Consider the following 15,129-nt stretch of genomic DNA (forward strand, 5'->3'; position numbering starts at 1 on the left):
GCACTACTGAGGCAAATGGCTGACAGGTAATGAGAGGCTTCTCTACTGCCTTATGAAAGAGAGACAAGCCAGCACTAGTATATTAACATTTAAGAAACAGATATTTTAAGACCTTCTAAGCAAGTGCGTTGAAAGAGAAAAAAAATTTAATCCTGAAATACACCCAACACAGTGCTGCTTGAGCCAGTTCAAACGAATGTGTTAATTTTGATGTTATGTTCATGCCAGTGCTGCACACCGCCAGGTGGATGCATGATGAAGTTTCTCTCTTTTTCCGGCCATGTGCATTATGTTAGAGGCACAATGCTGGGCACAGCACAACACAGACCTCAGCACGTGTCTAATTTAAAAAAGAAACATCTGAAAGCTCGTTAGAACACTGTTACCGGCAGTGGGATCCTGTTCTCTTCTTGTGTTGCAGTACTTTGTAGGTCTTCAAAGAAAACACGAAAACCTAACTGTGTGGATTATAAACAAAACAATTTATTGATTTTATATATATTTTCAAGGCACTTTTTTTTTGCTGCAGTTTAAAACTCCATTTGGTAAGAAATTCCTTCATAAACCACATCTTCATGAAATAAAACACACAGCTGCAGGGCTAAGGAAACAACCAAAAAATTCAAACCAGATCTTGACCATAAACTAACTATGTTCCTGGAATCACAAAAGGAATCCATAAGTACAAATCATTTGTTTTCCAGCAGACTTTTTTGATTGATAGTTATTTGGGAAACAGAGGATGAGACTTACTCATTTAGAGTCGACAAGAAGAGATGGGCACCTCAGAAAAACAGCTCACCTCACCTGCATTAAATATCTACGTTAAAAAAAAGATGAACTCTCCTCTGCCAGAGACTATTCTGTATTGTCCACAGGGAGAGCTTACATGAAGGCACTCAAATTTTTTAATACAGATTCAGGATAGGATACTAAAGTAAAAATGATATGTAATGATCAAATACAATTTGCAATAGAATATTTTATATGAAACCCAGTAACCACTGATACAATATACTTCTCCATATAGAGTTCTCATCAGAATGTTCCAACGTATGGCAGGTATTATGGCAACGCTGTATCACAGCAGCACCGAGAGAGCAAACTGATTGCTGGCACACTTCACTGATGAATTAGGCCTTTACATTGTTTTTAATAATTAAAACAAAATAAATCTCAGTGCTTTTGAAATTGAGCCAATACTCAAAATACAACTCCATACTGCCTGAACATCTACTTGAACATCTGTTGACAGGCAAAAGCATTTTCTGAACTAGAGAACAATGGTTTAGGCCATTACTCTTACATAAAAAAGAGCCAGCACAAATTCTGCAACCTTTTCAGTATTTTTCATGTACAATTTCTTGCTCTGGGCATATAAATACAGACATTCAGCAGGTCCATTCAGTTCTGGAGTGCTAAATCCATTGCTGTTATTTTGATTCACTCAATATTATGCTGTGATCTCATTTTTTGCCATTATCGTTACAGCAGCCTTATGTTACATCTCCACTGCACAATGAACGCAGCAGCTTTGGGCTTCCTCGTCTTTACAATGATACATAGTTAGCAACGTATTTCACTTCCATATTTATATTCAGTTTTTCAGGGGTCCACAGGACTTTGTCACCAGACTCCAGCAGCATTATTTTGGTACCGCATTGGAAACGCATCACTTAATCTCACGGTAGGTGTTGGAGTATGACTTCTTTTGCTGTTGACAGGAAGGTCTCAGTGGTAGAGAAGTGTTAGACATGCTTCTTTAAGTGTCCAGGAAGTGTTGGATTATAGTTCTTTATTCCTTGTTGGAGTGGAGCCTTGAAGGAGGTACAAAGGGATCGGGTTCCTGCTACCAGCTAAAAGGCTTTGGAAGAAGGGTTTTGCAAATGCTCCACTGACAGCTGGGATCTGGAGGAAGCTGCTGTTTGCTTGCTGCTAGCAGAAGAGGTCTCAGGAAATGGCAGGACATGTGCAACTGCACCTCCACAAAGGATGCTGCGGTGTTCTTTCAATAGCTGACAGTACCACCCCTCTGACTGAGAGTTTCTAAAGGTCCCAAAGATTTTCTTTGGAAAAGTGGAAAAGGTCTATATAGAGAGTTTTATAACACAGGGCTGCAGCAGTCCATCTGGGACATCTCAACATCCCAGCCTTCTACACTGGCAGTGCTGGGTGAGCTCAAGCCTGCTTACAATGGCACCAAGGAAAAATGGTAATGACACACAAATAAAACTGTGTATTCGGGTTCAAATATATTTTAGTTTGAGCATATAAAGGGTTCACGTCCTTACTCACTCTTGCTGTACTAACTCAACCAGCTGAAGATGTGTCCTGTATATTTCTCATAGACACTGACCTCTCTCCTGGGAGTGGGCTCTGAACAATGCACTGCTTCAAAATGCGCCAACTGAGGCTGCCTGTGGCAGAGGGAAAGATTAGAAGGCCTGCCCCCACTGGTCGTGTGTTTTGTTCCTGGGACACAGCAGTAAGCAGTGACTTAGTCTGGCCCTCCTCATGGGCGAAAATTTCCCTCAGCTGAAATATATAAATGTCAAAAACACAATCAAGCAGCAACAACAACAAATATGTACCATGAAATGAATAGCACCAAGGATGTTCAGTCCCATACATTCACTCCATAAAAGCAAGACCAGCAGTACTTGGGCTCAAATGAAAATGCCATTCCAGTGTGAATAATAATAATGCAGCAGTGAGACATCTTGGTACTGAGCACAGTGTTTTTACAGGCAAGCTAATTAGAAGCTGTAAAGCAAAGTACAAAAATAGATGAGATGTTCAGCGGTCAATTTGTCCTCTGAAGTCAACAAGAATTTTGCAGTTTTCAGTGGAAGAAAGAACGGACCTTAACAGGAGACTGCATATCACTATTGAGCTTGGATTTCCATAAATATAAAAATATCCCCTTTACAGAGAAATTATTGCACATTTTATTAGCAGAGCTAAATTAGAGTAGGTAGTACTTGTCATAGGGTATAAGGCACATTTGATCTACATTCTAGGAGATGAAGGGTAAATTGCAAAACTTCAGAAGGGAGTGTTTTTAGTCACAGCATTGTTTCTGTCTCTAGTTCCTCAACACATGCTGGTGTGCAGCAAAGGACTTGATGCTGCTGTCATCTAGCTGAACTCACAGACTCCAGAGAGAGATGTGCTTGCTTCACTGAAGGCAGAATTTCGCCCTTAGTCAGGAATAGAAAACTTGATATGTACTTCCAGACATAACCTAAGGCTAAAGATAATTCAGCAGACAGGCAGTCAGATACATAGTTTTTGCCATGTAGATTAGAGGTCACGGATGCATTTTACCAGTCTGCAGACATCAAAGACTAGATTTCAGCAACAAATAAGGAAAACAAAATAAACAAAAAGAAAAAAGCAACAAACAAACAAACAACAAAAAAGAAAACACCTCATAATGTTTTCCCAGAACACTTATCCACTGCCACTGCTGTAGAATTATTGCTGAGATGAATTCTAGATTTCAAGTTTGCTGACCCGGATGAACACTTGGCAAAATAACACAGCTTTGTTTCTTTAGTACTGGCCTTTGAACAGCCTCCAGGTCAAAATGACATTAAAGAGATTAGCACCTTGACAATTACTTGTAAAAACAGTTGAAAGTTCTTACAATAGAAATGACAGTTCAGGAGAGTACACAAAATCTTTATAGCAAACTTAGTTCTTCAAAATAATAATTATGTTAAAATATACATAATCCACAACAGAAGGTTCTACTTTACCCCTGTCATGGGAAATAAAAAATATTGTATACACAGGATGCACTCAAAATCTACGGTGACCAATTCTGCACTGAATTAGGTGGGAATTTTGCTGAAGTGTGAACTGGAAATCTTATTTTATGGCCTCTGTAACCAGTAAGATTTTTATTATTATTTCGCAGGTATTTGGGTTTCACCTAACAAACAGTGCATCATTTGACTTATAATAAATAAGCATAATAAAGAACAAATTATATGTCAATAATGTATACTCTCTTTTCCATTCTACCTCAATTAGCATGACCAAAACTGACCATGAACTACACCCAGTACTGATTGCGCTTCAAAGTTGGGTTTGTTTTTCGACAATACTGGATCATTTCAGGATCAAGGTTTAACCAGGTATTTTGCAAAGGCTGTTCTACAGTCGAAGCAACCACTGTAGGAAGTAACTGTTCGTGTCTTACTGCCATCGGTGTCGAGGCTGTACTTTGCTCAGCTCCCTTCAAGAGAGGGGTCACCGTAACAGTAGGTACAGTCAAGCTTCGTTCCAGACAATGACCTGGACTACTGAGGATTACATCCGTTTGATTTTTGACAAGTGGTTTTGCCTTCTCTTTCTTCTGACACATTAGCAAAATGCACACAGAAATAACAGCAATGATGAGTAGCACAGAAACCAGGACCAGGGGGATAATGATGTACCAAGGGTTGCTGCTTTCACCTGCTTGCTCTCTGGGACTCTTGGCATCAGCCCGATCTGTGGTCTCAGTCTCTGCAGATCCCCTCGTTCCCAGTGCTAAATTCAGCAATGGACCTTCCTCGTGTAGATTTCCCCAGAGATTCTGATCTGGGAACATGCTTGGGACGGTCTTCTGTGGTGCTACTGTGGTTTCTTCATTATGGGAGGAAACTGGTGTATCATCCTTTGAGGTACTGTGAATTTTTAAAGTGGTCGTGCTGGTTATGAAAGGCACTTCAGCTGTAAAACCCTGCCCAAGTGGAGGACTATATGGCACTATGGAATACTCAAAATGGCCGACAGCAGGCTGAACATCATCTGCCCTGAGCATAAATGTGAATGAATCATTTAACAGATCAACTTCTGTCATATTTGTATCTATGTCAAGAAGCACAACACCTCTCTCGATGTCAGCTTGGGTGAATGTCTGAATATCTTCAAACTCTGCATCATTCACAAACCTTTTTTTTACAATTCTTCCATGAGATGGGGGCACCAACACTTCAAATCTAGGATTACTGTTTGTTAAATTAGCTAGTTCAGAAGCATCCAGGTCACTGCTTCTGAATTTATACACTGCTTTATTTGAAATCTGCATGTCAGATACAACTTGCACTAAAGGCTTCATTGTGATGTTCAGTACTTGTCCTGTCAGATTACTTTCTGCAGTGAATATCATAAACTCCAGTACTTCTTTGAACACAGTGAGATTTGTCAGGTGGTAAGACAGTCTTCCTGAGTACAAATCTGCCTGCTCAAATTTACTAACCTTCTCATTTCCAATCATCAGGTGCCCATTCTTTAGAGGCTGAGTTATTTCATACATGATATTAGTGCTTTTTCCATTTGAGACAGCTGAAAGCTGCACGTTAGTAATAGTGACAGATGTCTGACCCTGTGGAAGTGCAACATTGGTAAGGTTGACCAGGACAAGAGCAATTGGTATTACTTCAAGACTGAAAAGTTTATATAAAGGACGATGTTTACCATCAGTCACACTGAAATAAAACACGCCAGAGGAAGCACTGCCATCCTGTACAAACCAAACCATACCATTGTCGACATCAGCTTGTGTGAAATCTTGTATAGAGACACTGAGATTGCTCTTCATTGCTAAATAACCATTATTGGGGTTGCTAACTATGGTGTATTTAAGCTCAGCTGGGTTGTTATCTAGGTCTTCAACTTTCAGATTCTCTGACCCCAGCACTGACACATCTCCCTGCAGGACTTTCAAGTGCAGCCTTTTAGTCTTCAGTTCTGGAGCTTGGTCATTCACTGGAACAACAGTGATATTAAATATCTCCTCCAAAACTTCACTCTGGGGCTTTGTTGCAGACTTGGTCTTTAGGTTTAACCACACAGCAAAAGTGAAATTGTCACTAAGTGATTCAGAATTATCGTGCACATACACAATTCCAAATTTGTCCAGTATGTATTGGGAGAAATTAGGTTTTTCTTTTGTAACATTTCTTTCTCCGACAATAATCACGCCATGTAGGGGTAAAGATACGACTTGATACCAGACTTCATACATGGAGCGCTGTACCTCAGGTAGCTTTATCAACAGATTTGAGGCATCTAAATTTGTTTTGTTGATTAACACTCTACCTCCTTCCTGGACTATGGTACCTAGTAGAAAGAAAAAGAGAGTCTTAGAAACTGCTTGTTTCATAGTTGCAACATTTCAGAAATTAGGTAATCTGTTTCAAAAATTTATGATGCTCAAAAAAGAGACTATGGAATCAAATATTTCTCTTTCATGGTGTCCTTGATTCCCAAACGTCATGGCTAGAAATATATTATCACTATTCTTAAAATAGAATTGCATGTAAGAGATTACATATTCTATTGATCATAGAGCATGATTAAAGAAATATCAGTATCTCAAATCTCCAGATGACTCTCTTTCATTATCTCTATCATTACAGCAAAATGGAGGATACCCACTACAGCAGTAGGAAGAATCTAACATAGGTGGTTAATCGCATTTTTAAAGATGCAGTGATGCAACTACTATCTACACTACACTCTGTGATGAAAGTATTCCAGTCATTTGCTACAAAAGAAAAATTATCTTTCATTTTTTCTCATTTGTTTGTTGGAATGCTGACAGATCCCAAACAATCAGAAGGCCCAAACAGCACAGCATCTTTACCTGTATTTGCTAGAAGACGACTGTTCCGACCGTGCCTGGTAATTTCATATGAAATGACAATATGGAACACCTGGAGGTCCAGAGCTGACGGTGGAGAGGAGACAGTAAACGTAAAGAAATCTTCTGTGCTCCAGCCAGCTGACTCTGCATCTAAGTGCTCATACATGATCACACCTTCATTCACCTGTTTTGGGGTAAAGGCAGCAATAGGTATATGAGGAGATTAAGTTTAAATACAGAAGTGTAAGGAGAGAAAAAAAATACAAGACCATTGTTCAAGAAAGGGTTTTGTAGCTTAGTTCACACACAATGGCTGTGTATGTAGCTTATATTATGAAGTTTTTTTATCCTGCATTTCTCTCTTTGAACACACTCAGTGTTGCCAGACAAGCATACTTGAAAAACAGATTTATGCTAGATATAACCATTCATCTGTTCAGACCCAAAAGCAAAAGCCAGTATTATCATACTAGGATTCTCATCAGCTGAAACTACACCAGAAGTTTAAGATCAATACCTTCATACACTGAAACTTCAATAGGATTCAGAAGAGCCACAAGACTAGAACATTTGCTATATCTCATTCACTAGATTCCAGCTTTGCCTGGTAATTCTTCTCTGACCTCGAGAAAAGACAGCTACCTATTAAAGCCTTGGCAACTTCCCAGGCAACTACTGACCTGGCTTGCCTGTATTAGTTTGTAGTTGCCAAAGAGATCCCTGTCTAAGATGGTGTCAGTTTTAAGTCTACAACTTGTAACACGGGTTACACAGCTTCGCAAACAACCTGAAGGAACTTATTAGCACATGTTCCCATGACATATGCTTGAAAGTTACGAAAAAGAAATCCAAAAATCCCTGCTGCTATCATGGATGAAGCACTTTAGCACTACAGAATCTGTAACTACTGACAGAGTTAATCCTGAAACCACTGAAACAGACCCCTCCAAGTTCACTAGGGAAACAGGCTTCCAGGAGCAAGTTTTCTCACCAGCTTCAAAACCATCTGACCATACTGTCCATAGAATTCAGACTGATGTGATAAAATCCTACACGCACTTCACCAGGTTTATGCTTTCCCTATACTGATTTAATCCTTAATGGTTATTATGGGACAAAACATACAGAAGTGGTATTAAAATGTTGTGCTGTTTCAAGATAACCTTCCAAAGCATGCCTCTAGGACTTCAATTTGGAGAAAGCAAATTAATGTGACAAGAATAGGCATGACATCCTATCAATTCAGTGGTGTTTACTTATCAACTGTTAATCTTTCTATTTTTTTTACTAAGTCGCAAGTCCATGCTTATATCTGCACTGACAAGAAAATGGAATTGGTTAGCATCGCCATGTTTACCTCTGACATGACTTTAAATGTAATGATGAAATTGTGGCTTGCTGCAAAATGAAAATACTTCTAAGTTACCACAGAACATACTGTCCGAGAGAAAAAACAACTCATGAACTACTGTTATTCAATTGAATTTAAAGAACAATTAATTTCCTTGTATTGGCAACTGCTCTAGAAAAACTTTATTGGAATGCAATACTGATTTCAGCTTCTTTTTCTATTTTATCTTTTTTTTTTTTTTTTTTTGGCCACAAGGCAGTAAGCCACTGGACATAAGGAAGATGCACCTCAGCAAAAGTAATAAATTCTTTTTTAATCTAGTTGCATACTACTTTTCAGAAGTAAAATTCCAAGTTCTGCAATACAGAATGAAGCCAATGAAGCCAAACAACAAAACTAACTCAAAAATTTTCAGATTAAATCAGATTTACAAGCCTTTTATTACCAAACAGAAATCAAAATTCTTATTCTCTGTGTAATGGAGAATATACAATGCTTGCAATATCATTGTCATCTTTTCACTGATATTTAAGTTCATGTGGCTATAACACACTAGACAGTGAAAGTTTATTTTGGATCTTTTTTCTTCCTCTTATTCTTCATTCTCTGCCAGAACAAACAGTGAGCTGGTTAGGATACCTTAATTTTACCTGCAATAAATCACTTAGTTCTATTTGTTTGAAGTGAAAAGTGGCCAATACAAATACCTCCAACAGAGAAAAGACACACACACATTATTACAGCTCAGATCCTTACACAATTTACAAAGTTCAAAGCAAAGTTATCTACACATTAGTAAGAATTAAAGCTATAGAGAAAAAGTGGCATGTTCTGACATGGCACTATCAAATAAACATATGTAGACTATATCTGTAGGCAAAGAGATTTAAACTTCAAAACTCCAGCTGAAAGATCTTGTCTGACATGCTTAACTGTTTCATTTAATGCTCATAAAAAACATTCATTTTAGGAACAGAAGAAAACAGTGTCATTAGTCAGGTTGTTTCAAAGTTTGGTAATAACTAATAAGAATGCCAACTTTTTTCTTGGTCTTGTTGGTCAAGTTTTTATTTCTAAACAACAGATTTTCTAATGATTTCATTTACCAGGTCAAACAGTCACTTTTTAAATCTGTAAACGTAGATTAAATCCAAATTGTTTCTTAACTTTTCCTTCTGTAAAGTCAGATGGTCGAGCTCCTTTTATCTCCCTTGCTAAGATTTTCTGAGAACAACTTACAGTGCGCAGAGCACACAGCTACATTAAGACTCAGCACACAGACATAAGTCATTTCAGTTGCAAAAGAATGTTTTCCATCAAGTTACATGAGCTGCCATGTTTTAGTCATTCAAGTACGGGACCCTGTATCACAGTTAAGATTCTTTAAACACTTAATATCACAGCCAATCAAGTCAATAAAAGTCCTCCTGGGGACACCCATGAGGACTGTGCACAGCTGAAATGAATCTGTTACTTGGACTTTTCATACGGCACAAGGCTACTCCTTCTGCCAGAAAGTCAGGGCTTCCAACCTCTGACTGCCGGTTAACGGCACCAAAACAGCTCTTCTCAAAAAATACCGTTACAAGCAAAACAGTGAAAATTGCCAAGACTCTGCTAGTATCCATAGAGAGGGGAACAAAGGCTCTTCTTGCATTCATTACTACATGCCAGATATTTAATGACACAGCAAATCTGGGCAATCGCACTGATGGGTCACATATGCTCAGTTACTAAACAGATATAAATGGACCAGGCAAGGAAAAAGCAATTGGGATGCCCTTTGAAGTAACAATCTACCACTGAACTATCCAGTATAAAGTAAATGCTTACCATAGACTGTGTAAAACTGAGGATTTCCTGAGTGGTATTATCAGAATTTACTCTGATCAGCCTTCCAAGTTTGGGGGAAGTTACAATCATAAAAGTTATAGTTCTGTTTCCTGCATTGGTCACATCACTGGTTACAGCTTTCAGATCATGTTGTGAAATAGGTTTCCTGGAACCTAAAAACCATCAATTAAAAGTACCTTAGATTTGCAACAGCAATTTTTCACAAAATGGTAAAATTTTATATGTACAAATCACCCTTTCATCTAGTTATTCTATTTAGCATTTTAATAATGTTTTGTAAGATCAGCAGGTTTACCCTTTTTCCAGTTACTTCCAAATAACACAATTCTTCCACAATGTTTTCAATCAAAAAGCACATCAGTATGAAGTATCTTTGTTTTACAGCAATGAAAAAGTACAGTTCTCTTCAGCACATGTAATTGCTAAATTCTAGTTCCTGCAAAGGCAACCCGAAGCAAGGAGTAGTGCACATGTAAGAAGCCCTGTCCCTGTATTACATGTCTAGAACTGAATTCAAACTCCAGCTGAAGTGACCACTGGCGATGTATTTAGCAATCCCAGTTGCCCACAGAAGGCTGGGTGATTTGGCTGAGAAAAGCCTTAACAAAGCAAATTTTTTAGTGAATGCACCCAAACCAAAATAAATTATTATCTGAAACTTGAACAACTCATTATTAATATGAAAGACAATTTTCATTAAATGAAGTTTAAAAAGTAAATACTGAATTAAACAAATAGGAAGGACACTGTACAATAGAAATAATGGCCTGAAATAAAGTATTATTAAGATGGATGGAGGACTGAGGGATCCTTTTAATACACAGCACTGCATTAACCAGTACCTTCTGACTTAAAGATTATAAAGAGCTTTCTGGAATTTAGCCAAACCACGACAATTTTTGACATAGCTGTGATAAAACCAAATCTAATAGTTTCCTAGAATAAAATTAAAAAAAAAAAAAAGACTGGTTTAGTGATTTTTTGATGTACTGTTTCCTGATGATATACACTCAGAAAACTAAATCTGATGTTTACTAATACTTTTAGAAGAGCAATAGATTCACACAGTCCTGTTCTCCCTGACCCCAGTTCTGCCTCCCTTTTTACACTTTTTTTCCTCATCAACAAGCTTTTATAGGTATCAATGCAGAATTTCAGACACTAGCAATACACATCCTTCAGGTTTTCATTATCAATCCATCTCCACTTAAGCTCAGTGTTTATAGATGAGTAAACCAAAATAAGATCTTTCTCCTGTAAAATTCAGGGGCGGGGGAGTGGGGGGCTGAGGTTGGAGGAGGGACTGAGTAAGCAAACTGGAGAATGCAAATGTTTTGCAAGCCACCCATAATCTCAGGATTCTGCCTGTTTACAAATAGTTGTGCCCTGGCTCAAATCACATCTGCTTTGAAACGGAGTTGCTATTACAAAATGAAATCTTCTGGCTGTTTTCCCATTTTTACCTTCCCCTGCCCCTCTGTATCCATATTGCTTAGAAAAGTGAAGGAGTCCCTTAGGGCTTGAAAAATCCTCTCACACTATCCAATACAAGAAGTCTCCCTTCTTTTCTCTCTACTATTCTTCTCCCTCTTCTATGTGACAGGCAGAAAGGGAAGCATGTCCACATGTTCAGTCTACACCAGATGTGATCAGGAATGTAGAACAGAGAGCAAAAGTTCATCAGACCACGTGTATCTGCAGAGTTATTTCTCAATAACTTCATTTATGCAAATCAGGCCCCAGTGCCATAACAAATTAAGACAGAGTAAATCGCAAACATGGTTACACTGTACTGATGGATATAACTACTTCAAGTTTTCACAAAGCCCCTGGTCCTTCCCAACAGCCCTGACCTCTCTCAGGAGCTGCGGCTCGACCATGAGGGACTTCACTGCGCAGCAGAGGCTGAAATACCAAGCAGGGCCGTGGACACTGAAGTCTCCCACACTCTCCTGTGAAATGGGAACCTCCCCAGATATAACTGTCTCCTGTGAGTGACGAACACTTTTCTCCTGAGACATGAAAAACCTTCTCCAGCACCTGCAGTGGTTCGGCTCTGGTCCAGCACCTCAACAGGGAGGAGACGGTTATTTGCCAGCCAGCAGGCTGGGTAAAGGAAAGGGAAGTGAGAGCACAGCCTGCCTATTCCCCCACGTAGGAGCAGAGAGATCACAAAATAACACCACCCAAGTTCTGCAGAAAGAATCAAAGACAGGGGATGGGTGACAGAGTAGGGCCAAGCTAATGTATACATGCAGAACACAATGGCGTAATGCTGTTATCAGTACCTAATAATTTTGGCCTCTGTTTTTACTGCCTACTTTTACAATTGGGAAACTACTCTGGTATGAGCATTCTGCCTATCACTGCTAAATAGTTATGGATCATCATGTGTGCTGACTGGCCTTGACAGCTCTGCTTCTGAATACCTGCATGTTTTTTCTTCTCTAGGCACAACTCATCTCATTCCTTCTTCAGTCAATTGCTTCCCTGAAGAGAGCAATTCTTCACATTTTAGCTATTTAGTGTATGTAAGACAAACTCATGTATCTATCAGTCTGTTTACTGAGCACACTGAATAAGATGACCTGCTGTTGGACAGAAGAAATCTCTAAACCATATAAACAAATCTGCTGTATTCAATGCAAAAGAAGAGAGCAGTACATGCTGTTATAAAATTGCAAAACAATATGCTTGAGAAAATAGTTTATACCCAGTCATGAAAACACGGCAAATTCTTCAGAAAATACTCAAGTTTTACTTCCCTAGAGGGAAGATTCTTCAAGCTGTCTCTTAACATTTCCCACAGTGCTATAAAATATAGCAAAACACTGGCTATTGTCTTTATGTGTGGGAGTTAAGCAACTGGCTCCATCACCATTTTAATTGTCATTCCACAGTGAGCAAGTACCACTGAAACCTGTCCAGCTCCAGAATGTCTTTAAAAATATCAGAAAGAGAACAGGTACAAAAGCTAGTAGTACTTTTTAAAACCACTAAGGGAATTCTGCTAACTGTAGGCAAGCAACAATTCAGCAGAAACTGTAGGCTTGGATAAATACAGCCTGCAGCGCTGAAGGAAGTACTGTTATCTTCCAAGCTGGAGAATGGACAGAAAATCTAGAAACTATTCCTTCTATAGAAGTATCATGCACAGTTTTCTTACAATCATCTTTGGTTTAAGATGGAATTCCTGTAAATCCCTGTGCCTGAGGCAACCTTACACACTGAAATCACAGATTAATAAGCCTTTTAAGTGGATTTATGTGAATCTCATTTATATCGACTGAAGAAGATCATGCTGCTACAATCTCATTTTTTGTTGCCTGTGTTTAAATAGCTTTTGCTGCAAGCCTTTGTTTATGCAGTTTATGTTCAGGAAGTCTTAGAAACTGACGTGATCCTCTTCTGCATGAAATTAATAAATAAGACAGATTAGTACCTATAGAGCTTTCCCATCTCCCTCTGGCTGTATGAACAATGTTCAGAGAAAAAAGAAGGCAGCACAAAAATGAAGTGTGATACAAGATGTTACTGAGAGAAGGCTAATCTTTCTTTCTCCTTTAATTCTGCAATTAATGTTAGATTACTAACTCAATGAGGGATTACTCTTGCTAATGCAAAGCAATATATGGCTCTGGTGAGAATCTCCGTATTCATCAACTCCTGCAGGAAGGAGTACAACTTCTTTAAACATACTACTTAGCTGCTGATACAGCTTGTTGCAAATGCATGAATACAAATTAAAATTGTTCAAACCCTCTGCTCCACCAGCGAGTCTCCACTGCTCTCCGTAACTCTGCTCAAACAGTAAGAAAGTGAACTAGAAACCTGGTGAGCTTAAGTGTGCTATTCAGAGTTCAATGGACACAAGCTTCACTGCTTTTGCCAGGCAAAAATCCCAACCACCTAAAGCAGCCTGAATACTCTAAGCAGCACTTTGCACCTCTAATTCTATGAATATTATATAGAGCTTTTAATCTGAATGAGGAATGTTGAGAGCTTAGGCAGACAGTGTTTATTGTCACACCGTGCTTATATATTTTACTGCCAAATTCCATCACCCCAAGCACACAGGCATATCAAAAATGTAAAGACCGTAAAATAAAAACATTTGAGACAACATAACTGTTCTTTTAAAAAACACAGAGATAGATTTTTTCCAAGTGCAGCTGTACATGGTCACCTATGTAATTTTATCAAGTGCACGAAATCATGATAGGGTGTTAAACACAGACCTGGAAAGACTCCGAGTCCTTTGTTCACTTCAAGACTAATGACTAAAGTCCGAGCTGTGATGCTAAAAATCTGTCGTGGTGCAAAGTTCAAGCCGTCTGTTACCTGAAAGTTGAAGCCTCCAGACATTGCTCCTGTAGATAACAAAAACATAAATTTATTTGTTTTTTAATCTTATTTTCTTTTTTTTAATTATATTTATATTTATTTTTTTATTTTTCTATTTTTCATCCAAACACATGCACACTGGACACCTTTTGCTGTAGGCTACAAGTGGAATAAATCCCTAGTCCTTCTAAAGCAGTTTTTGATCAGCAATTTTGTATCTTAACTAGAATTACATAAATTCATAATGCAGAGAACAGCACACCAATGAAGAACTACTGGCTATTACTTACACTGAAAGCCATATATAACACAGCTACAAATAAGCAGAGTGCCCCTTCCCTTTTTCCCTCACTGACCTCAGCAGACACAATACCCAGTTAAATTTGGAGAGACACTGTCTCCCAAATTCTCTCCTCTTTTTACATCTTAGGAAGGGCCCAAGCACTTAAGCAGTCGTTTTTGGCATAAAAGTAATTTGGGGAGAAAAACTACCAGAATATTCTTTCATCTCAATTTACATTTAAAGGACTGGATCAAATCACAGGTTGTTTGCTTTGTTTCTTTGCTCTCCTTCAGCTTTGTTGAATAGGATATGTTGTCACAGCTTAAATTATTTCAGAGGTTATGTTTACTCATAATAAATGCACATTTTTTTCTTTAATCTTAGGACCTATATGTACTTTGGCACACAGTAATGGCAAAATACCTCCAGGAGACTGGGCAGATTCCCGTAAAAGTGCATCTTTCAAAACTGACTTACTGAGGTGTATAGTGCTTCCTAAGACTGGCTTTATGTTGACGGTGCCCAGAGTGTTTAATTAGGTAGAAAGAGAGAATGAAAAATTAAAATATTAACAGTTGCAAATGGTTACCATTACCCTCCTGCTTGTTTTGCCTAATGTAGCTACGAGATATTGCCACATGAATATGTATCCTGAAA

The 15,129-nt window shown here is 38.5% G+C and overlaps 1 protein-coding gene across 3 annotated transcripts in view; it reads right to left on the reverse strand.

Annotated features, from left to right (window-relative positions):
• Positions 1–463: 463 nt before the first annotated feature.
• Positions 464–15,129, reverse strand: part of LOC106035653 (chondroitin sulfate proteoglycan 4-like) — a 37,967-nt gene continuing 23,301 nt past the window's right edge. For all 3 annotated transcript variants that reach the window (XM_048049412.2, XM_066988029.1, XM_013180586.3), the window contains exons 7-10: positions 14,084–14,215; positions 9,825–9,997; positions 6,641–6,824; positions 464–6,114 (exon numbers count right to left, since the gene is read on the reverse strand). In XM_048049412.2, the coding sequence (XP_047905369.1) occupies positions 4,061–6,114; positions 6,641–6,824; positions 9,825–9,997; positions 14,084–14,215 (2,543 nt within the window). In that variant the 3' untranslated portion in view covers positions 464–4,060. The remainder of the gene's footprint in view (positions 6,115–6,640; positions 6,825–9,824; positions 9,998–14,083; positions 14,216–15,129) is intronic.

Source organism: Anser cygnoides, chromosome Z, assembly GCF_040182565.1.
Source record: "Anser cygnoides isolate HZ-2024a breed goose chromosome Z, Taihu_goose_T2T_genome, whole genome shotgun sequence".
NCBI lineage: Eukaryota > Metazoa > Chordata > Aves > Anseriformes > Anatidae > Anser > Anser cygnoides.